This window comes from Cajanus cajan, chromosome 7 (assembly GCF_000230855.2).
Source record: "Cajanus cajan strain Asha chromosome 7, NIPB_CcT2T_4, whole genome shotgun sequence".
Lineage (NCBI taxonomy): Eukaryota > Viridiplantae > Streptophyta > Magnoliopsida > Fabales > Fabaceae > Cajanus > Cajanus cajan.
Window position 1 is genome coordinate 53,164,701 of NC_138523.1, and position 21,895 is coordinate 53,186,595.

A 21,895-nucleotide genomic window follows, 5' to 3' on the forward strand; every position below is an offset into this window, starting at 1 on the left:
CATTTATGTGACATTTTTAACATTTATGTAACATTTTTATTCGATGCAAAACTTTAATTTTAAAAATAATAATATTAAAATAAAAAATGTTATTCTATAGTAACATTTAAAATAAATTACAAAATAACATATTTATTCGATATATAATAACATTTTCACAAATATTAAAAAAAATATTGCTAAAAAAAATAAAATGTAGTAGTCCCACACCCTAATAATAATATTTGGAACAACAAAATATAATATGCCACACCGAAGAGGGAGTAAACATTACGGCCAAAACCTACAGTAACTCATTGTTCAAAACTTACACATGAAAAGAAAATTACATGATACTGTATCAAAATATTAACAAACAACAAAATATAATATGCCACACCGAGAAGGGAGTAAACATTAGGGCCAAAACCCTAAACCCTAAACTTACACATGAAAAGAAAATTACATGATACTCTATGAAAACATTAACAACCCTCCTTGATCAGTCATCCTCTTTGTGGCCAGAGTAATACAACTTAAAAACTTTTGGAAGATAAACAGGCAACAGAAATCCAAACAAATTGAAACACCAGAAGGCCATATTAGCTACAGCAAGTGCTCTCCCAACATAGATCCTCCATTCAGACCCACTGTGCTCTTTGTATATCTCGCTCCTAAGCCAATCCACAATGGTGAAAATCCTCCTTGAATTGTAAAAGACAGGCACAAAAGCTCTTATTGGAGTTGAGAACCTGCCAGAGAATGCCACCCCTTCCATGAAAACTTGGCAGGCCAAGAGAAAAACATGGGGTGCAGCAGCTTTGATCCCTTCCTTATCTCCCTCAAATATTCCCTGTAAGATATAAGCTATTGGTGCATAAAGTCCAATGATGGCTCCTATGAACACATAAAGGCGAAGGATCTTGTTTTGTGGGTTGAAGACTAAGGGTTCCTTTGATGAGTGAAGAGATGGGAAAGCAACCTTTGACATGAAGTACATGTAAACTATGGAGAAGACCACAAAAGCAAAGTTTTCAAGGCTAACCATGCCACTGGAAGATAAAACAATCACCAAAGCCAAGCAATTCAGTTGGCGGAAAGAGAGGAAGCCTGCCTTGAGTGGCGTGGTGATGGGTTTGTGGACATTCTTGACTGTATGGTCTTGCTGTTCTTTGTGATTAACTTCTTGTTCTTTTGGTAGGCTAATGTCACAGCCAGTTGGACCAACACCGCCTGACATTCTGTGCAGCTACTGAGAAAATTTGTGAATGGAAGGAAGAGTTACCTTGTTGGGCCAATTTGAATTTTCTTTAACTACGAGCAATCAACAACTCTCAAGAGAACATGCTTAAAGTGATGGCATGAGAATAAACTTAAAATACGTAAGCTTTTTACCTTTGGTAATTGACCGGATCATCAAAGATCGGAATTTTGGAAATGGGTATTGAGGGGAAACATAAGCAGTGAAATTGGGACGAGAAGAAAGGGAAGAAGCAGGAAGATAAGATTGGATAAAGCGGTGGAAACGGTGGACAAATGGCAGGTTTATGTGAGTTTAAAGGTAAGGTTGATGGTGTGCGTGGCATAGTTATGTTTATAGTTATGACGCGTGTCCTTTATTGTGGGTATTAATTGTATATCTTGGTGACTGATTGAATGTTTTCCACCATGTGATGCCTGCGATGCCTATTCGGCGGCCTCGATACCAACTTTTTGTTGTGAGAAAGGATTAAGGGTAGCCTCATAAATGTAGTTTTTTGTGCTTACATGGAAGAGAAGTTTCGGATAGTTACCAACTTCAAAAATAGGATGACTAGTTAAAATCGAAAATTTGACCCAGCTTTTATTTTTCTTAAATTAAGAATTGGATCAAATATACGTTGGGAAAATTCTTCAAAATTTAAAACACTTATTTTATTAAAAAAGAGGAAAAATAACGAAAACAATTTATAAAAAGTACTTACCAAACAAATTATTTTGGGGTTCAAAATTAAAATAACTTTTGTTTTTGTTTTTGTTTTTTTTATAAAAAAAACTAGCAACATGCTTCGATAGATACTGCCCCACATCCCTTATTGCACATATAGGTTTTCTGACTGGAAGAACTTTTACGAAACTTGTTTAAATTCAAATAAAACAACTATTTTCATCTTATTTTAAGAAAATTTATAGTTAATTTATGATAAAAATTCATTAAAATAAAACTCTTTAAATAAACGTTTAAATTTTTTTTTTGAAGCAAAATAAACGTTTAATTAAACACCTATTCTCTCTACAAAAAAAAAAAAAAAAACATCTATTCAAACACAATCTTTTTTCTGAACATTTGAAATACCAAATTTTTTTTTTCAGTGTATAAAACTCCAAAAGATATGTTCACACGATTATGCAACTATTAAATCCGCCAAATGAAAGTCCTTGACGTGCCACCATAAAACAGTAGAATACAGAAACGATAGAGAAAGAAAGTGCCAGGGCACAATATTTTGGGATTTTCATTATATAAGCAACAAAATTATTGAAATAAAATTATTGAAATATATAGACAATTATGCCAAAAAGGAGAAGGGTGGTTGTGGGGGGGGGGGGGGGGGGTGGAGGAGGGGGAGGGGGAGAGAGGGTTGTTGTAACAGTAAAAACAAGAGGATGCCATTTTATAAAGATAACTAGACAAATTTATTACACAAAAAATTGGTAAAAATGCCACAAGAAAAGAAAAACTTAATGCACAATCCCCTATGCATCATTTGAAGGAAAAGGACGGAATATAAAAAGACTTTCCGGCAAAACCTACCTTCAATTTTCTGACAGAAGACCATCGTTAAAACTGGAACCTCTGCTAATAAATTAATTGGCGAGAAGTCAATCTATGCATATCTGCCATCATAATTAAATAACCCAATTTCAAATTTGTTTCTTCATATTACGTTGCTGCTTTCTGTTTGGGAATGTACTTTATCTTCATTCCCTTCTCAGGCTTCGTTTTCGATTTGGATTTAGCCACTCCAGAGGTTGCAGGCAACCGGTTCTCTGTATTTGCAACAATGCTACATCTGTCCACATTAGAAGATTGAGATGCTGGTAGTTCATGATTCAGTACCTGCTGGCCTCCGAGAGGTTCAAAATCAGGTGTAACAACCAATTGCACATGGTTTGATGAGATAACTTCTTTCCATCCTGCATCAGCATGACAATTGTTTTAATTAAATCAACGAAATTAAGACCAAGCCAGGTATTCACACTACCAGTACAATAAAATAGAAGAAACACGTAAATATATAGTGGTAAAACTTACTTTGTGCAAGAAAAGCTTTTGCAGCATGGCTGGATAGACGTAAGCTTTCCGAATTTACTTTAGCCCCAGTATGGGAAAAATAGTTCCCAAAACCAATATCACTACCATCTATACTACACAACCTTATACTACTTTGATCAGACAAATTTTGATCACATTTTCCATTAATTACATCAGCTTCTGTCCCACCATTTTGAAGTGGCAATGGATCTTTAGTTCCTTGCTGGCTAACCGGCCTCCAAAGCTTAACTGTTAACCGACTGTTACCTCCCTGAGAGGAATCGAGTTTCACTATCTTCTCCTGAGCAGTATTCTGCTTGGCCAGATTCTCTACCATGCAGTCCCGCTGGGGTGCCACAAAATCACCATCTGAATGGCTGCAATTACCCAGACTTACAGATACGGATCCTATCAAAACTTCATGATTCTTGCCTTTGTCTGGTTCTGTCTGCAGTTTGGCTTTTAAAACCACCCCATTAGTTTCTGGTTTTGGTTTCCGGCTCCAAACCTTGCTCCCATTAGCTATAGAAGCTGCCCTTTGATCACGGTTGGTTCCATGTTTTTGAACAACTCCAAGCTTACACATTTGAGAATTCTGGCTTGCATGACCATTGGCTCTAGCCCACTGTGCTTTTTGCATTCCTTGCCATCTGGCAGCTATTGTGCAACGGCGATTATATCCTCCTGATGTCTGTCGCTCTATATACTGATCAGTGTCACAATCATACCCTGCCAGTGTATCCCCTTCTATAACATCATTAGTGTCTAAGAAGTCAGAAGTTGCATGTGGTGGAGGAGAATGATCCGCAAATATATCTGGATTACGTGCATCAAAGTCAAATGTACCCAGAGATGCTTTTGTTGGCGATACATCCTCCCCTGTGCTGCTTATGTTCCCTTTGATTTCTGAGTCATCTTCAAGTCGTTCCCTTGCCTTGTGTTCTTTCTGTCTAAGCTTTTTCAGGCGTTTCTTCTCTAAAATCTCAGCTTTTCTATAAATAAGGCAAAAAATTAAATATAGAACCTGTTCATACATGAATAGTTTACAAGATAGTAAATCTTGACCCGCAGTTCTGCTACCTTATTGGCTTTGCTAAATAAACAACTTAAAGAGCTAATATTATTTTATCAACTACCCAAAAAATAAAAATAATGTAGTTTACTTTATTTATTATAGGACATTAGAAGTTACAGAAGCCACTAGAAAATTTAGATGAAACTAAAGAAAGAGAAATAGAAGTCATTACATTAGCATCGTATGTCAATTTTGACTCTATTATTGTCCCTAGAAGTATTCATAAAGCCAGCGAGCAAGACAGTGGAAAAACAAAGTAAAATTATTGCATTACAATGTTATGTCTGTGCAGTTGGTTATGCTGCGTGAATGTGATCATAACACCCCTATCTTTCTTAGAACCTGATCCCTGTTTTTCATTTGTGAATTTGTTTCTCTCATGACACCAGGGCCTATGAAACCCAATTAGGTTTTTTTGGATGTATTTTTTCAGCTACATTGATTCAATGGTTATATGAATTCCCTTATTTCAGGTATCAAAAGAGGGTTATGGTCAGGGGTTCTGTTAGGAACCAAGAATTAGGAAAGAGAAAGAAAAGAAAGATTTTATTGAATATGTTGAAAAGAACAAAAAATAGGAGAGAAATATCTCCTCCAAGGGTTTCCTCTTCACAAAGGATTTCTCCTTTCACAAAGAGCTAATGCTCAATTTACAAATGTAAACAAATCTCAATCCTCCCCTCTACCAAGTAACCTCCTATTTATAGATGTGATGGGCCTAGCCCATGATATTTATAACTAATAACTATTCTAATTCCCTTTATTCTATATCCTAACAGGTTCACTCTGAATCCTAAATTTCATTTAATCAAGGTGACTGCCCTGTAATCTATACCATTCCTCAAGAACCTAAACATTGAAATGAAAATCAAGAATCACTCAGGGCTGGGGCAGACCAACAAGACTTGATATGAACAAAGGAACCAGAATAAGGGAAGCATTGTGAAAGGTGCCACAAAAGGATAGATTCAAGGACAAACTGGTTCTAGCACTAAATGTACCTTTTCTGAGCAGCTTCCTCCTCCTCCACTAGCAGCTTCTGGCATCTCAATGCTTCAGCATCCTTGTCAGCAAGCCAGGCTTTCACCTATGTGAAAGGAAATTCATATTTCATCATTACTGTATCTAAAAAGCTAATTAAGAAAACCACCCTTTTGGGGTTAGTTAGAATAGAATCAGGTCTGATGTAAGCATATGTACAAGCAGGATATGCCATGAATTCTGGTTTCACCAGCACATCATTTTTCTTCAAAATCAAATCATATATCAAGCTACGTGCTTGATTCATGTGTCAATTCCTAAAAAGAGACAACATTGAATTGCATAGGTTTTTCATCAGCCCTGGATGATGACATATCGTTTCACATTAATTTTCCCTTTCTACTCTAAAACTCTTCAATCTTCCTTTGTGTAATTATGAAAAATGGTACCTATGTTATTATGTAAATGTGGACATATATAAACTCTCAATCAGGATAGAAGGGCGGACTGTTGTGTACTTCTAAACCAATTTTTTAAATGATTTCCATGACCAGCAACACAATAAAATATGGTTGGGTGGAACAACCTTCCTTGGGAAGAAGCAAAGATAAGATGATCATGGGAATTGATTTTATCTCATTGCAGAAATAAAAAAATATCTGATTGAATAACTACTGTTTTGTTCTCACAGCTAATGTTTGCTATAAATGAAGAATGCATTTGTACAAACTAATCTATTTGGTGAAGGCTCTAGCATCGCTTTATATAACGAATATCATGCAAGATTATTCCATTCAATGAAACAAACAACAAAAAAACTTATAGTTATAGACACTCAAAAAATCACACCAGTGCATGTGAGGAAAAGTTTATAGATAAATAGAACAGATTTTCAAGTTAGGAAAAACTATTACCAATTTCTGCTCTAGCAAAAAACTTGTGCAAGCAACGAGGTTTTTGGGTTCAAGACCAATCTTTCCAGCCTCTCCATCGAAAACATATCTTTGCATTGACACTGCTGATCCACACAAAAATGTTTTTTCACTAGAATCATCTAGGATACTGAACAACTCTTGGGAAGATATGGGAAAACTAGACGGCCTGGATTGAACAATATCCTGCATAACATTTAGATAATGTTAATATACCAAACGAACGTACCAGAAAAAAATAGCCACAACAAATAATTGATAAGCATAAGCATGACGACACAATGTTTCCTACCAAAAGGGCAGAACCAGCCCTCAGATAATATTGTGGAAGAGAAGAAAATCCTTGTTTTCTAAGAGTTATCAAAGCCTCTAAAATTGAAGAGCCTCGAACTTCCTGCAAAGCATTTTCAACAGGGGAGAAACGAGAATGCAAGATACTTTGATTAGTTAAGGAGAGACAAAAGGAAAAGTGGAAAACCATAAGAGCTGAAAACAAGAAAACCAAAATTGACTGCAGCGTCATTGTATTTGTAGCTCTGTTTCTTATCCGTCTATTATAGAAATCAGTGTCGTCTACATTCAACTCACAATTTAAAAAAGATATAATTGATAGTATCTCCAGACAAGAAGAAATCAATTATGTTACAACTCACCTTTTTATTTCTCTACCCACTTATTTTCACACAACCAAACAACCCTAATTTTTCATTTCTCACCTATTTTTTTTCTCCCTCTTCTCTATTTCCCCACCATTTCCATTATACCAAACAGACTGGTAAGGAGCAAAAAGATATTACCTCCAGCATTACATTCTTGAATGACACAACTTCCTTTGCCTCTTCTACAGAGAGCTATACAAATGATTGAATATTAGCACATTAAAACTAGATGTACTGCTCATATAACTGAAATTCACAATGATGAAAGGTTACCTTATCCCAATATGCTCCTAAAAGATCCCTATTTTTTTTAGAATCCTACAATGTGTAAGAAGCATTGGACAAAAATGAGGAAGACTTCAAACCATAAAATATCAAAAAAGGGAAAAAGCATGAACTAAGAGAATCAATGTGGTAGATAATCAATTCTACTATTATGTTATAAAAGATAACCTTATCAAGCTTTTTCAACCGATGCTGTACACGTATATGTCTTCTATAGTTAATGGTAGAGCAAAATTCTCGAGAACACTTGTTGCACTTTTGCAACTGAACCTTCACAGGAGAGAGCAAAGGCCACCCTGGAAGTTCTGTCAAACAAATGAAATATTTTATCAGAATGTCTGAGTTTAGAATCAGAATCAACAGATACAAGCTTAAAAGCTACTTATGATACATTTACATATAATTCTGCTAGCCTAGAATAGATCAGCACAAAGGCACCACTAGTCTAGCAATTCTAAATTACCATTTTATTTTCCTCTTTTTATTGATTTTTATTTTACTGTTAAGGCAGGCTGCATTTAGTCACATGGCTAACATATCATTACAGGCTACATATAAATGCCTTTAATGAACCCTCACCCTCAAATATAATCTCAAATAATTGCTAATACCTTGCTGATCTAATGCATGAAGTAATTGAATCCACTGGACTGGGCTGTCACCGGCCCTAGGAAAGGAAAGTAAGGGCTCTTTTCCAATTGCTTGTCTGATTATTGTATCTAAAGAGTCGTTTCCATCACCTGTTTTCGTGAAATCGGAAGTGCCAGAGGTCGTGAGTTTTGCAACTGGCATCTATTCAAAACTTTGCTAGATTCCACTGCGAGAAAGTATAAAATATTACATGTAAACATGTAAATAAATTTAAAATCACAGGGAAATAGAAAAATAAGAAGGAAACTACACATATTCAACAAATTGAATTACAAAGGAACTAGCAAAAGTTGTCAAGACACTGCATATTGCTAGACAATTGACACAAGCTACTGAATCTCCCAACACATTAATTCAAAGAGAAAAATAAAAACACATCAAAACTTCACAAAGGCACAATAGATCAATGTAGAAACTACACTATAACTCTGTTCCGTCACTCCATTGGCGAAGAAATTTACGTTCTCGCATTCTCCATTTATAAGAACAAAATAGCCATAACCTTATCAATCAAATTATGAATCAGTAAATCGAACACAAGAATGGATCAGTGTTAACAGGATCTCTCATAAACATAAAGCTACCTCATATATTCAAACTTTTCTTTCATGTCCTCAACTATTCAAACACTGAAAGGTAAATTTATTTTTGGAGAAAACTATAATATAACGATATCAATTAACGTGATCTACTGTGGAGTTAGAGAAGGTAAGGTGAAGTGACAACAGATCACGCACCAGAGAGAGAGGACGATGAAGAGATCGGTTGAAAGGCGAAGAGATTCTCTTGTGACGATCCGAAGAGGAACCGCAAGCGGCTGCGAAGGGATTGAGAGTGTTTGGATGGACAGAAAATCGTCAGAGAAAACGCGAGAAAATAGCGTTTAAGAGAGAGAGAGAGAGAGAACTCTCTGTCGTTCCTGCACGCTGCAGTTGTAGTAGGGCGAAAAGCGTTTCTAACAAGAAACAACAACTTCAAAAACATAATAATAAGGAAATTAATAAAAATATATTAAATTAATTATTGTTTAACTTCTTTTCTTTTCACCGCGAAGATTTCCACTTACGCGCTCGTGTTGCGCGTGAAGGTGCGTGGTGTTGAATTCATGTTCGGTCTCCACTCTCCACAGTCACATGACTAAACACAAGCACTTCATTCCGAGGTAGGAAGTGAGTGAGCCGCACGTGCCTGTTTGCGGAACTGCACGTGGTTTACAGGTAAACGTCAGCGTCGTTTCAGTCCATTTCAGGATGGAATTAAACGGCAACAACGTAGACAAGGGTTGTAGTCCACCCAAAAACGCTTTCAATTTGGGCACCATGTCCTCAAATTCGGTTGTTGACGTAACATGATAAACAAAAATGATGAATTACATCACTATTTTAAAAAATATTTATCCAAAAGCAAAAGTACAAATTTATTTCCCCAACTAGCACTTTTTACTGTTTACATTCTAGAACGGACCGTTTTGAATCCAGAATGGACCGTTTCGAATCCGAAACGGACCGTTCTGAATCTGGAATGGGCCGTTCTGGCCTATAGATTCAGGCTTTTTTTTTTTTTACTTATCAAATACAAAAATTCAGAGACTACCATCAAGTGATTAAATTTATTGAATATTAACATTATAAATATAACTAAATAAATTTATTAAAATTCATTACAACAATAAAGATCAATGGTAGCGTGACCAGGAGCGTGACAATAGGAACAATTTTTTACACAATTATATTATTATCTAATGTCCATCTTTATTCTAATCCTGCTGGACTTTGGCTGACCCTTGAAAGTTCTTTTACGTTCTAGATTTAGTCACAAAGTTGGAAGAAACGCAACATCCGAGAGAAGTTTGACCCGCTGAGAAATTTACAATAAGGCTAAATGAAATGTGGTATGATTGCAGCAAGTTTTAGGAAGTTCATATCCCTTGCTCGCATGACTCGCTGAGAGATTTACAGTAAGGCTAAATGTAATGTGGTGTGATTGCGGCAAGTTCCAAAAAGTTCATATTTCTTGCTCGCATGTACTCGCTTCATACTTACATGCACATCACGATTATCAAACTTACATATCTCTCATATATACCTTACAATAAGTTGCAAAAGTATACGAAAGACAGTTTGGAGAGCTCCGACATGAAGATTATTGGCCTACTTACACTGGTCCAACTTTGTGGCCAAATCCAGAATTCAAGAGAACTTTCAAGGGTGGTCAAAGTCCAGCAGGATTAAAACAGATATGAACATTACGGAACAACATAATCAGTTTCTGCCACCATTGATCTTTATTGTTTATTGAATTTTAATAAATTTATTTTGTTATATTTACAATGTTAATATTCAATAAATTTAATTATTTGATGTTAGTTTCTGAACTTTAGTATTTGATTAGTAAAAATCAAACTAAAAAAATTTATTTATAGGCCAGAACGGCCCGTTCCGAATTCAAAACGGCCCGTTCTGGTTCCACTTTTTATTTGCATTTTTTGAATCCGGAACGGCCCGTTCTGATCCATGCATTTGTCATGTGTTATTTTTTAATTTGGAACCGCCTGTTCTGAAATCAAAACGGCCTGTTCTAGAACGTGAACAGTAAATAGTGCTAGTCTGGAAAATAAATTTGCACTGTTACTATTTACGTAAATATTTTTTAAAATAGTATTATTTGAGTAAAAAACTCTTTTCTCAATATTTTACGCATTTTAAGAGAAAGTATTATATAAATTACATTACACATTACCTTGGATCAATTCACTTGCATCGATATCAAAGGGATCTTTGTATATTTTGTGGGGATTGTAATTGCAAAGACTAGAGTCTAATGTTGAAGTCATTGTTCAACAAAATAATGACGTCAAAGGTGGGATAAATCATACTTGGCGAAGATGACAATGGAGATATTTATATAAGACAATAATTATGTGTTTGATAGTTAACAGTCTTGTTTGATAAGAAGATTAAATACAAATTATGTTAAATATTTCTTATACACAACATGCATGTTTATATTAGTAGTGATTGCATGATTTCAATATTACATGTTAAAGTGATAACTAAATATGAAAGTTGAATTTGAAAGGATTTCAAATATTTCGCGTTAAAGTGATTTCAACATTAAAAAAAGATTTTATTATGTCATAAGTTTTTAGACAGTTTAATCTGTGATCAATCATGTGTTTGATAGTTGACATTGTCATTTTGTCATGTTTGGTTAGGAGATCATTGCAAATGACATTATGTATTTCTTATATGCATACCTATGTCATTAACAACTACATAATTTCAGAGATTAAGCATTATGCGGTCACTAAATATGAAAGTCAGATTAGAAGGGATGAACTAAACATAAAATCATATAAAAAAAAATAATCTAATCATATGATTAGTCTTTGGACAATCTAATCATATGATCAATCTTTTGGACATTGATTTGGGACATGGAAACATTCCGAAACAACACTTATTGATAATTAATGACAACTTAATTGAAAAACTTGTATAACTTTTGTTGTAATAACATTAAATTTTCATAGTTTTATACTTTCAGACTAAACAATCCAATACTTTTTATGATATTCTTGTAGTTAGGTTCAAAAACTTATTTACTAAAATATATAAAAAAAATTGTTAACAATATACTGTTTAATATATTTTTTTCAATCTAATTCTATTTTATCGAATGAGATTTATGTATATTCTACTAAATAGATAGATCTCATTCTCAAATTAGCACTAAATTTCAATCAATAAAATAATATGGTGTTAGTTCTCCACTTCAAATGTATTGATATCCATTTTAAAGTAAACAACTGCACCATTAAAAAATAATCAAGTGAAATTGATTTTGTAAAATTGATTTTAGTTGACACTAATTTTAAAGTGAAGGGAAGTTTGAACGTTTTATTCTAAAAGCAATTTAATTAATAGTAAGTTTCAATATAATATTTTTATTCAATAAAAAACTGACTAAAGTTTAACTCGAAAATCAATTTTAACTCCAAAATCAGTTTCTTAAAGTGGATCCAAAGATGTAAATAATAATCCAAAATCATGTTAACTAAAATTTCAACACGATTCTTTAAATGATTCAATGTAAACCCAAACATGCATATCATCTAACCACATGTTTTATTTGAAGTCCAAGGACAATGGAAACACATTAAGATGAATATTTGACATCTTTGACGCAATCTGCTGCTTTACATGTATCCTATTCCTAGGTTTCAATCTAAACCCGTACTAAAAATTACAATTCACTTCCCTTGCAACCAATTACAATTAGATACCAAATATGTATATTTTTTTTATGCCACCAAATATGTATGTTTGGAACACTTCCAAAAAAGTTCAAAATTTGAAAAAAAATATATAAAATTTGACTCCTCAGATAAAATGTACTATATAAACAATGCTGTACTCGTAATCATTAATTAAAAAATCGACAATTAAAAGTTCATGATTAAATAAAAGTATTATAAAATCTAAACAATTGTTATATTTTATTAATTCATGTATTTTTATTTTTTTTTGCATTTTATCACCCAAAGTGCACAACATATGATTAAAAAAATTAGAATGATTAAAAATAAATCAAGAAATAGTTGAATACATTATGTTTATAAATAAAATTGTAATATTTTATTAATTACTTACCAAAAATAAACAATCACATTTCTGGTGTTTATAAAGGAAATGAATTACAATCCAAACCAAACAATCTCATTTCCTTTAATGATAAGGGGAAAGGAATGGAAGGGTGTGGTGAAATCAAATAACAAGTTTCATTCAACTGATTTAAATATTAATCCTTCAAATTTGGAGAACTTTAAATTTTAAAATGTTCATAAAAATAAATACGGATTCTTATTTACATGATCATTCCTCATTTTAGAAAGCTCTCAATCAGGGGAAACGTTTAATTAAAAATTTCCCTTGCTCTCTATTTTCCTCCCTTCTCCGCCCGAACTTGATATCAAGATTTTAGGACATGACTCTTCTAAAGTGAATTTTCTAAAATGAGTAGTTAAGGGTAAAGGAATGTAAGTGTGATTTACACCAGTATAATATGTGCAAGTATAATGGACAATGAAGGTTCACTGTTGCTGCCACTCCAGAATTGCATTATGCAGAGCATAGTTAGGTACCAAATCTGTGTGATCAAGCTTGAGGTTTGTCATGGGGGACGTGTCGTGGCCACTATTCAACCATCCTCTTATTGCCTCTTCTTCATACGTAAAGCCATCTGCAGCTATGTATGGATCTTCCATTACTTCCTGCAAAACCAAAAAGCAAGTGCTGTAATTATCATGATCAACAAAGCAAGTAAGCAACACCACGGAGCTCAATGTTTTCTGAGAAATGCTAACAACATATTATTGCATACTCTTTTAAATACACTCTTCGTTATTAACTAAAATTTATTAAAAATTATATTTTTAGTGGGTCTCACACTCTCACGTATTATATAATGAGTCTCTCTCCTAATTTAATAGTTTACAATAATTTTAATTTAATTAATAATAATAGTGAGTTAGCAAAGAATGTGCTCCTAGTATTCCTAATGTTTTTATTGTGATTGCAATAATTAGCACAGGCTACAACAACTGCTAATTTAGAAAGGGGAAAAGAATAACCAGACCCGTTAATTGCTTATATAAAATAATAGTGTTACAGCTACACAACAAAAACGAGCCAGGATTTTGGTAGAATTCAATTAGATTTGAGAGTGATTATCGGATAAGATAAAGTTGTAAAACCACTCATCCATCATAAAGTTAAAAGTTAAGCTAACTCATTAGTCAGAAGTTTAGACAGGAAAAAAAAAGCTGGTTATATGGCATTTTTAATACTACAAAAACCAAGCCTTTCTTTAAGCAAAATGCATTTTGAAAAATTTATGATCTTCACCTGGACAATGGGGCAGACAAAATGGGAAGGAACACGACGAAGCTTCTTAGAAGTCAAATATGGTGGCGTGCCAATGCAAGTAGCTTTGAATGGTTCAAGAACACTCCAGATTTCTGACACAAGGTCTGGTCGGTTCAACCATGTCTTTTCACAACACCTCAATGCTAAATATGCCAGCTGTTCGGTTTGGTAAAGTGGCCATTCACCAGCTGAAATGTCCAAGACTGCTTTAAGGTTTTCCTTTTCCAATGCACATTTCATATCTCTAACTAGGCCCGAAAGTGGTCTTCCAGTTAGAAGTTGCAACAATATGACTCCGAATGAATATACATCTGATTCTGGTGTAAACTTGCCAGTGACAAAACACTCTGGATCCACATATGCCAAACATTCATTTGGGTTGTTACATATTGTGCTTGTGTCAGCTGAATCCAAACTTTGCTGGACTAAACTAGGAATGCCCAAGTCACTGATCTTGGCAACAAAGTTCGCATCAAGGAGAACCTTACTAGGTTTCAAATTCCCATGGATAATACAAGGCTCGCTGGAGTGAAGGAAGATTAAAGCAGAGCATATGTAAATAGCAATGGATATTCGAATTTGCCAAGGAAGTGGATTCTTATCCTTGCGGGAAAGATGGCTTTCAAGGCTGCCATTGTTTAGGTACTCATACACAAGTGACCTAGACTCTGCACAGCTTCCAATTAGTGTTAACAGGTTTGGATGTCTTACCCTATACAAGACCTCTACCTGAAATTCAGCCAATAACATAGCCAGGGCAAAAAAATAAATATCTGTGAGTTCCTCATGGATGCAGAACCTATGACAAAATCATTCAGTCGAGATTTTTTGGATAAACCACTCAATATAATTTAATCTCGTATAACTTGAGTATTAGAAGCTTGGAATTTTAGAATATGTATTTGAATCTGATAACAGGAACCAATTGGAACAAACTATTAAGTGAAGAGAAAATAAAACTCCGGACTTTGGAGATTTATAGCTGATTTTTAAAAGAAAAAGTCATAAATGCACCACACTGATAATTCCTTTCTCTAAAAAAATACATCCAATAATCCGAACACCTTCATAAAATAAATCAGGTAGAATATGTTATGATGTGTTCCTGTTGTATCATGACATGATATATAGTGCAATTCTATGGAAATGATAATGATAAAGATGATAACTATTAATCAAGTAAAAACCATAACTCTTTCTAAAACCTTTTGGGGCTTTTAATGAGCTTTTTTCATATTCTAATTTTCAGACCACCAAGTAGAGACTATAATAAAAAATATAAGAGTACCTGATGTTGGAATTCTGATAGGCTCTGACGACCATAAGAGGGTAACATTTTTATGGCAACATGCATGTTGCGGAGCAGTCCCTTGTAAACACTTCCATACCTTCCCTCTCCAATCTTCCAAGATGGATCGAAATCATGAGTTGCCTCATTGATCTCCATGAAAGAAAATGCAGGGAATTCTACCCTATAAGAGGAGGTATCTGCTTTCCCAAATTTTCTCACCATTTTGACTTCCCTAACTGCATGTGCATGCTCTATCCTGAGCCTATCTCTCTTTTCCCTGAAACTTATCAAGAGGTCCACAGCTGATATGATCTTCTCCTCCAACTCTGTTTCCATACACTGGGACTCTGAAATTTGGTTCATAAGGGCTGAATTTTCATCTTGGACCATTTGTAATTCATCAAGTATTTCATCCCGCTGATTCTTCATTTTCTGAACCTCTTGCTTTGCCTTTGCCAATTGTTCTTCAACTTCTTTTGTTCTTCTTATCTCCTTAGCATGCCAGCTTTCCAATGCTTCATCCTGTCAAAAATGCATGTTGAAGCAAGTTTTAGGAGAAAAATGGAATCACTTAGTTCATCAATAATCAGACACAAATTCATAGTATTAATTAAGGCAGTGTATTGAAGAACTAAAAAGTCTAATCTACATGCCCCAGCCTTCATCAAATGATAAACCATGATCTTTGAGCCAGTTAAACTATGAAGCAATCCAATGAAACATTTTTTTTCTTCATATTTCCAAACATTATACTTATACACAAATAACAACCGACGAACAAAATTTAAGAAACCAAACATGAGACACCATTAGAAGAAAAAAATTATATTTAAGTGAAGAAAGAATTTGTTTGTTGTCAAACTTCATGGAAATATTTTCTACTTTCCATCTCTTTAATGCCTCTCTCCATATCCTTTTGGTTTCATGCTCTAGGCATCTATATTTTTTTTTGCCAGTTTACCATATATTTTGCTTGCTTGTTCCGTTGTTCACTTTCTTCTTTTTCCTCCAGCAAAAAATAAAATCATGAATAATTCAAAATTTACCACTTACCAATTGGTTTATAACAGACACAATATGCCAAACTGCAGATTGAAATGAATATATTTTTGTAGACTGAGGACAATATTCAAAATCCCTCTGATACACTTTGATATTTATTCACAAGAAATCATAACTTAACTTTCAAGTGCAGACTCATGAACAAAGTCTCCTACTGTTTTACCATAAAAGAGTAGTATAGCACACCAGAAAATGTAAAGTTTGAAAAGTTGAAAACCGAAGAAACTTTTACACCAAGGTCGAAAGAGAAAAATCACCTCTCACCTCATGAAACATCAAATTTGCCAACTTTGACCTGTCAGTAACATTATTAAAGGACCATTTTGAATTTATGGAATGGTTGGAATAGACACTTTTGATCTCTTTCATATCATCAGAATCTGCAAAAACCTGTCACCCGTTATTCCAGTAACAGTTCCTACAGACAATGATAAATGACCTGAATTGACAAAATACCTATGCCATTTTAAAATTGACAACAAAAAAGCAAAGAAACATCCAGGAAGAATACCTAAATATTTCAATGCATCAGGAGTTGATTCTGATTTCATATTTTCTGAATGTTTGGCTTCTGTATTTGAATCGAGCACCAACAAAGCAGGGCCAGTCTCTATATCAGAAGTATGCTTACTATATACCCTGATTACATTTGCACATTTCATAAAAAAATGTAAGAGACAGCACATGTTATCAGCTGAATGAGTTGTTACAAAGTACCAACATTACAGAATATAGTAAAAAAAAGACAAGGAAAAATAATACTTGGTAGTGTTCACTTAATTACAAACAAAAAAAACTAATCAGAGAATTCTCCTTTCAAGGGTTTTCCTTTTATAACAGACCTAATACCTAGTTATCAAATGGTTAAAATGCAGAATGAATGATCTTATACACTCGTCCTACTATTTAAGCCAATCACCCAACTAATTCTGTAATTGACTACATTTAACCAATTCTAACTACTTTTCCTTATTTCCTTTTATTCTTCTATTGTGGGTCATATGAGGAAGCCATACAACAGACAGTATCCTGTTTCCTTTTCAGAAAGTCCCACCACCCATTGTTGAAGGCATCTGAACCTGGGAACTCCAATATGGAAAACCAGTGCTCAATCATTGGGGCAACCCACCACAAACCATCAGATCCATTGTCTATACAATTAGTATGACAACCATCTTCCAAAATTCTCCCTCTTCCTATCCTCAATCAACCTATTGCCCTACTTCCATACCAGTTACCTTAATGTGTTCTTTCCTTGCCTATTATTTTTATTTTATAAACCATTCGTTAATAAAAATGAATGCCATCAAATCAAATTGAATAAATATGCTGTTTCTTAATAGCTCATCCTTCCATATCATAAAGTGCTCTGAAGAAATTGACCAAGCCACTTGTGCAGTCCACCTAATCTACACAAGACAATACAATCATGTCATTGCACTGCAAATGTCATTTTCATTTTCATTTTTACCTAGTACATATAAGGCTTCCCTTGCAAATGAACCAAATATTACAGGATAGCAATGCTTGTTCACGTACAAAAATAGCTTTCTCTGACTCTTGCTTAGCTAGTTTGCTGCAATTCCGACCACAATAGTTCAGTAATGATACAAAAGATGCAAATTAACAGATCTAAGTCAGACTTGAAATAAAACTCTTGAATTAATGTTTCATTTAACCAGACAGGAATAAACAATTTTATTTGGATATCCTACTGTGCTGCATTTATTTTACATTTTGTATTTATAAACTTTGTTGAACACAAAGCTAGTTCAGTTCTGTTGTCAATATCCTCAAGCCAAGTAGTACTTTCTAGTTGTATTTTTTTTTTCCGATACCAGTGATCCAACATGAACATCAATGTAATATGGGGGGATTAAGATAGAACCTTTTCAAAAAATGAAAACGTGAAGGATGCAGAATAGCTGTCCAATATCTAGGCATATCTGAAATGGAAAACCCCCCATAAAAAACTATATACAGAATTGTAGAACACCTATGGGAACACATAAACACAATGTCACAATCCTATCCCAAAGAAAGTTGAGGAGAAGAGAGACATCACCACAAAGACAAAGATCATCTAGACCAATTGTGTTTTGTTTTCTATAAGCAGCACCAGTTTTATAGCACAAGTTTTCAGTAATTTCAGGAGGATAAGGAAAAGGAAAAATAATGAGAGCATTAAAATCTATAAATCAAGATACTTTAATTGCTTCATGTATCTGTATTTGATATCAATACTGTTGAATACTTCCCTGATACATATCTATGAAGTATCCAAGCTTTAAAATAAGTTATGAAAATCTAGTATAGCTACATATGAGAGAGAAGCATGTATAATATAAAAACATAGAAGCATTGCCCCTTAATGAGCCAAAAAATGGAAATTATCCTCTTTAAGGAGGATTCCAAGAAAGAAATGAGATTGATACTATTCCTATTTGTAGACAATACAAAGTGATTTATGATGACAAGGATTTGTAGCTTTTATTTTGTTTATATTAATGTCAAAGACATGTTCTTAATTTGGATTTTAATAATGCAACTATATATTTATTATATTTTATAATTTTTATACATATCTAGATATATATCTTATATGTATAGTATCTAATAGTCGTACCATATATGAGCATCGTATACTAAAATTAAAAGCTACAGAGATTTTGAATTGGTACCCCAAGTTATATCCATCTCCTGCTGCTCCCATTACAAGCCATCTAATATTGTGTTGAGCAATAGCTTTTGCGATCCCTTTTTCAATATCATCCATCTCAATCAACAATTTATGAACCCGTACCTATGCACATATGCCATAATGTAAACAAAATTTGGACTTTTTCAAGAAATAGCTATTAACATTACAAGCATCTCCCATAACTACTACTTTGAACTGTTTAAATTTAACTAAAATTCATTGTGCACATCATGCTTTGGAGAAGGTAGTCACTACTTTATTGTGCTATCTAGTAGTAGTTGTCCTTAAAATAAAGGGAAAAGTTCAATTTACCTCGTCCAACTTAGTGTCATGCATACTTTGATTCTCAATATTTCAAACATGCAACGCAATCCTTACAAATTAAGAAAAATTGTTATATTTTTTTAAGGGCCAAAGTGCATTTGAACCAAAGTTAAAGAAGGAAAATTGAACTTTCCCATTAAAAAATTAGGTACAAAAAACTTCAGCATGACAATTTTAGTTGATGTTTGATGGAAAATTATGGAGTGACTAAAACACACTTTAAAAAGTTTAAGGATCACATTCCACATTTTTGAGGTTACATACTAAAATGCACATGTAAGTTGGATTTACTTTTTTACTAAAATAAATATAGTTAGATTACATAGGGCTTGTTTGGATAAATTTCTCTATAAGCCCTTAAAGGAGAAAAAAAAAATAACAAGGAAAAAATGAAATTAGCTTCTCTATAAGCTAACTTAGTTTATGCACAAGTTAAAAGTAAGTTTTTTTGAGAAACTAATATGAGAAAGTTTCTATAAATTAATTTATGTATAAGTTAATTTTAATTTATAAAAAAACTTATTTCCTTTTTTTCTTCATATTTTCTTCTCTTAATAAGTGTTTACAGAGAAGTTTATCCAAACAACCCCATAGTGCCAATAATTTCTCAAAACTTTCTACAGAAATGAAGAAATAGGTAAAAGATAATACCCCTGCTGGGACCAGAGTGAGAATGTATTGGTCTAGAAGTTTGTGCACTGATTGATTTCCATGCTCTTTTGGTACAACCCCAGAGAGATTTCTGCCCACTGCAAGGCAAAAAAATTTGTTCATTGTTTGTTAAATGTTACCAAACTACCAGATAAAACCTACCCTACCCAGGATGAATATAGCCAGAACAAGCTCAGTATTTACTACAGCAATTATATCGGAACCAGAAATAAGAACCAGAGCCAAAATAAAGCACAGTTTTTTTTTTCTTTCTTTCTCACTCTTTAATTTTTAAGTCAGAGAATTATGCTCAAGCCTAAAATTTGGCTATTCTGAAAAGGAAAAGAAAAACAATTAAACTATAAACATGTAAAACAAGGGATCAAACTTAATATAATTAAACAAAACAAGCTCACGCCTTAAATTTGGCTATTCGAATTAATGAGGCAAGCTTAAGCTTCGTCTTTTTTTGTTTTTTTTCAGGTCAAACCTTAGCTTCAAGTCACAGCTTGACTCACTTCAAATGTTCAATACAACTCATTTGTGCTCTAAGTCGTGATCTTTGAAACCTTGATATCATATGCTTCTCACAAGTCAAATATCACCCCAATCAGTGAATTACCTAAACAGTTTCATCATTTATAGCTTCAAAATCCATTTCATCAATTATCACCCGTAAATGCAAAACTACATAATCCAATATTTATCTTCTGAGCTTCACACTATCCAATCCAAGAGTTCAATTCTGCACTATCGGTCTTCGTATCTTCTCCAACAAGGCTATCGAGAATATATCTTTTAAGTGATAAAAGAAAAAAGGAATCAATAGCAACCATTCAAACCAAACAACCAAATTAAACTAACGAATAACCAAACCACCAACAAATCTTTCACTAAAACTGTACACCTTCGTCAAGCGTTTGATGATCAGAAAACAACCACAGGACCCAAATAATAATAATAATAAAAGGTTTTACGCTTAAAAAGGGAAAAAAACAAAAAGAAGGGTTAGAAATGAAGAGAAACTCACAAAAGGAACTGAGAGAGTGAGGTTGATGAATGTGAAGAAGGCAAATTTGTTTGCCAGAGAAATTGTGAAGCGCCCAATGCAACAGTTGTTGAGTCTTCTCGGTGTTCTTTCCGACCGCCACGTACACTGTGTCTTCCACCCCCTCTCCCCAAACTTCAACTCCTTCCACGATGCTTCCCATCGGATCCAATTGCGGGGAATCAGTGCGCAAACGGCGTTCGGTGGAATCGTTCCAAGTTACAAGTTACGGAGACTCAGCGAGTCATGAATCGGAAGACACAACCGAAGGAAACAGTCAACAGGGAAGAAACCTATACGCGAGGGAGTTGAAGAAGTGAAGAAGAAGCAATTCAATTTTGTGAAATCAGCGTTTCCAAAAAGTGATTCTCTTTTGCTGGTGGGTCCCCTTGGATAAGCATTGGTGAACCGTGCTAGAACTCGACAAGCATTGTATAAGAACAAAAATGTCTTAATAATTTTAACACTTTTTTTTTAAACATGGTTAAGAATATTTCATGATAATTGCTGTCAAAAATATGTATTCTCTCATAACTAATTAGCTTTAAAAAAAGGATTTTAATAACGTGGACTTAAGTTTTCGAAAGCTGATCACTTGTCGTTAACCTGTTAAGAAATATTTAAAAATCCTCTTAATAAAATTTAATCATTAATTAAAAACTAATAACTCGCTCACAAGAAAAAAAATGTCAAACTAATCCTAAATTGTTTGGTCTACTAGTGATTCACCTCCACACTTATTAGCCTTATTATATGATGATGTTAACCCTTTTCATCTGTTAAGTGAAACGTAGTTCCTATGCTCACCAATCGTTGAAAAAAGTGTCACTTGGAGATTTTTATTTCTTGATTTAGAGCTTTTATTTTGGTGCATAAACTTGGGAGGGCAATGTTTATAGTTTATTCATCAGCACGGATACAGCAGTATATCAACTTCATAAATCATTATATGTCAAAATTAATATATAAAAAAAAATCACGATTAATTTTTAATTATTAATTTTAGATACTACGTCGCTCATATTTATAAAAAT

The 21,895-nt window shown here is 33.7% G+C and overlaps 3 protein-coding genes across 7 annotated transcripts; all 3 read right to left on the reverse strand.

Annotated features, from left to right (window-relative positions):
• Nucleotides 1–270: 270 nt before the first annotated feature.
• Nucleotides 271–1,556, reverse strand: LOC109806255 (uncharacterized). Its single transcript, XM_020368632.3, has 2 exons — nucleotides 1,375–1,556; nucleotides 271–1,231 (listed from the first exon to the last, which is right to left on the reverse strand). The coding sequence occupies exon 2, from the start codon at nucleotides 1,217–1,219 to the stop codon at nucleotides 482–484; it is 738 nt and encodes a 245-aa protein (XP_020224221.1). The 5' UTR covers nucleotides 1,220–1,231; nucleotides 1,375–1,556; the 3' UTR covers nucleotides 271–481.
• A 1,056-nt stretch (nucleotides 1,557–2,612) lies between these two features.
• Nucleotides 2,613–8,856, reverse strand: LOC109819211 (C2H2-like zinc finger protein). Of its 3 annotated transcripts, none has more exons than XM_029270564.1 (10): nucleotides 8,595–8,856; nucleotides 7,818–7,946; nucleotides 7,375–7,511; nucleotides 7,195–7,239; nucleotides 7,060–7,113; nucleotides 6,555–6,656; nucleotides 6,245–6,448; nucleotides 5,351–5,436; nucleotides 3,275–4,266; nucleotides 2,613–3,156 (listed from the first exon to the last, which is right to left on the reverse strand). In XM_029270564.1, exons 1-10 carry the CDS (start codon nucleotides 8,839–8,841, stop codon nucleotides 2,903–2,905), a joined length of 2,250 nt encoding a protein of 749 aa, XP_029126397.1. In that variant the 5' UTR covers nucleotides 8,842–8,856; the 3' UTR covers nucleotides 2,613–2,902. The 3 variants fall into 3 exon arrangements, with proteins under 3 accessions (XP_029126397.1, XP_020240449.1, XP_082916201.1); XM_020384860.3 differs by having other exon boundaries at nucleotides 7,818–8,023; nucleotides 8,595–8,736; XM_083060075.1 differs by lacking the exon at nucleotides 8,595–8,856 and adding an exon at nucleotides 8,442–8,574 and having other exon boundaries at nucleotides 7,818–8,023.
• A 3,762-nt stretch (nucleotides 8,857–12,618) lies between these two features.
• Nucleotides 12,619–21,263, reverse strand: LOC109814378 (U-box domain-containing protein kinase family protein). Of its 3 annotated transcripts, none has more exons than XM_020378798.3 (9): nucleotides 20,844–21,262; nucleotides 19,814–19,911; nucleotides 18,819–18,940; nucleotides 17,609–17,713; nucleotides 16,649–16,776; nucleotides 16,402–16,517; nucleotides 15,073–15,597; nucleotides 13,764–14,513; nucleotides 12,619–13,129 (listed from the first exon to the last, which is right to left on the reverse strand). In XM_020378798.3, the coding sequence occupies exons 1-9, from the start codon at nucleotides 21,022–21,024 to the stop codon at nucleotides 12,950–12,952; spliced, it is 2,205 nt and encodes a 734-aa protein (XP_020234387.2). In that variant the 5' UTR covers nucleotides 21,025–21,262; the 3' UTR covers nucleotides 12,619–12,949. The 3 variants fall into 3 exon arrangements, with proteins under 3 accessions (XP_020234387.2, XP_020234399.2, XP_020234393.2); XM_020378810.3 differs by lacking the exon at nucleotides 20,844–21,262 and adding an exon at nucleotides 18,026–18,083; XM_020378804.3 differs by lacking the exon at nucleotides 17,609–17,713 and having other exon boundaries at nucleotides 20,844–21,263.
• Nucleotides 21,264–21,895: the final 632 nt, after the last annotated feature.

What these genes read in the sequence shown, in the direction of transcription:
- LOC109806255 (XM_020368632.3), bottom strand. Translation starts at nt 1,219, where the DNA reads ATGTCAGGCGGTGTTGGTCCAACTGGCTGTGACATTAGCCTACCAAAA.
- LOC109814378 (XM_020378798.3), bottom strand. Translation starts at nt 21,024, where the DNA reads ATGGGAAGCATCGTGGAAGGAGTTGAAGTTTGGGGAGAGGGGGTGGAA. An exon ending in TATCAGAATTCCAACATCAG is followed by an intron (nt 14,514 to 15,072) that starts GTACTCTTATAT and finishes GCTGAATTTCAG; the next exon opens with GTAGAGGTCTTGTATAGGGT. An exon ending in TTGTCTGCCCCATTGTCCAG is followed by an intron (nt 13,130 to 13,763) that starts GTGAAGATCATA and finishes TTGGTTTTGCAG; the next exon opens with GAAGTAATGGAAGATCCATA.
- LOC109819211 (XM_029270564.1), bottom strand. Translation starts at nt 8,841, where the DNA reads ATGTTTTTGAAGTTGTTGTTTCTTGTTAGAAACGCTTTTCGCCCTACT. An exon ending in GGTTGAAAAAGCTTGATAAG is followed by an intron (nt 7,240 to 7,374) that starts GTTATCTTTTAT and finishes TACACATTGTAG; the next exon opens with GATTCTAAAAAAAATAGGGA. An exon ending in TAGGAGCATATTGGGATAAG is followed by an intron (nt 7,114 to 7,194) that starts GTAACCTTTCAT and finishes TCATTTGTATAG; the next exon opens with CTCTCTGTAGAAGAGGCAAA.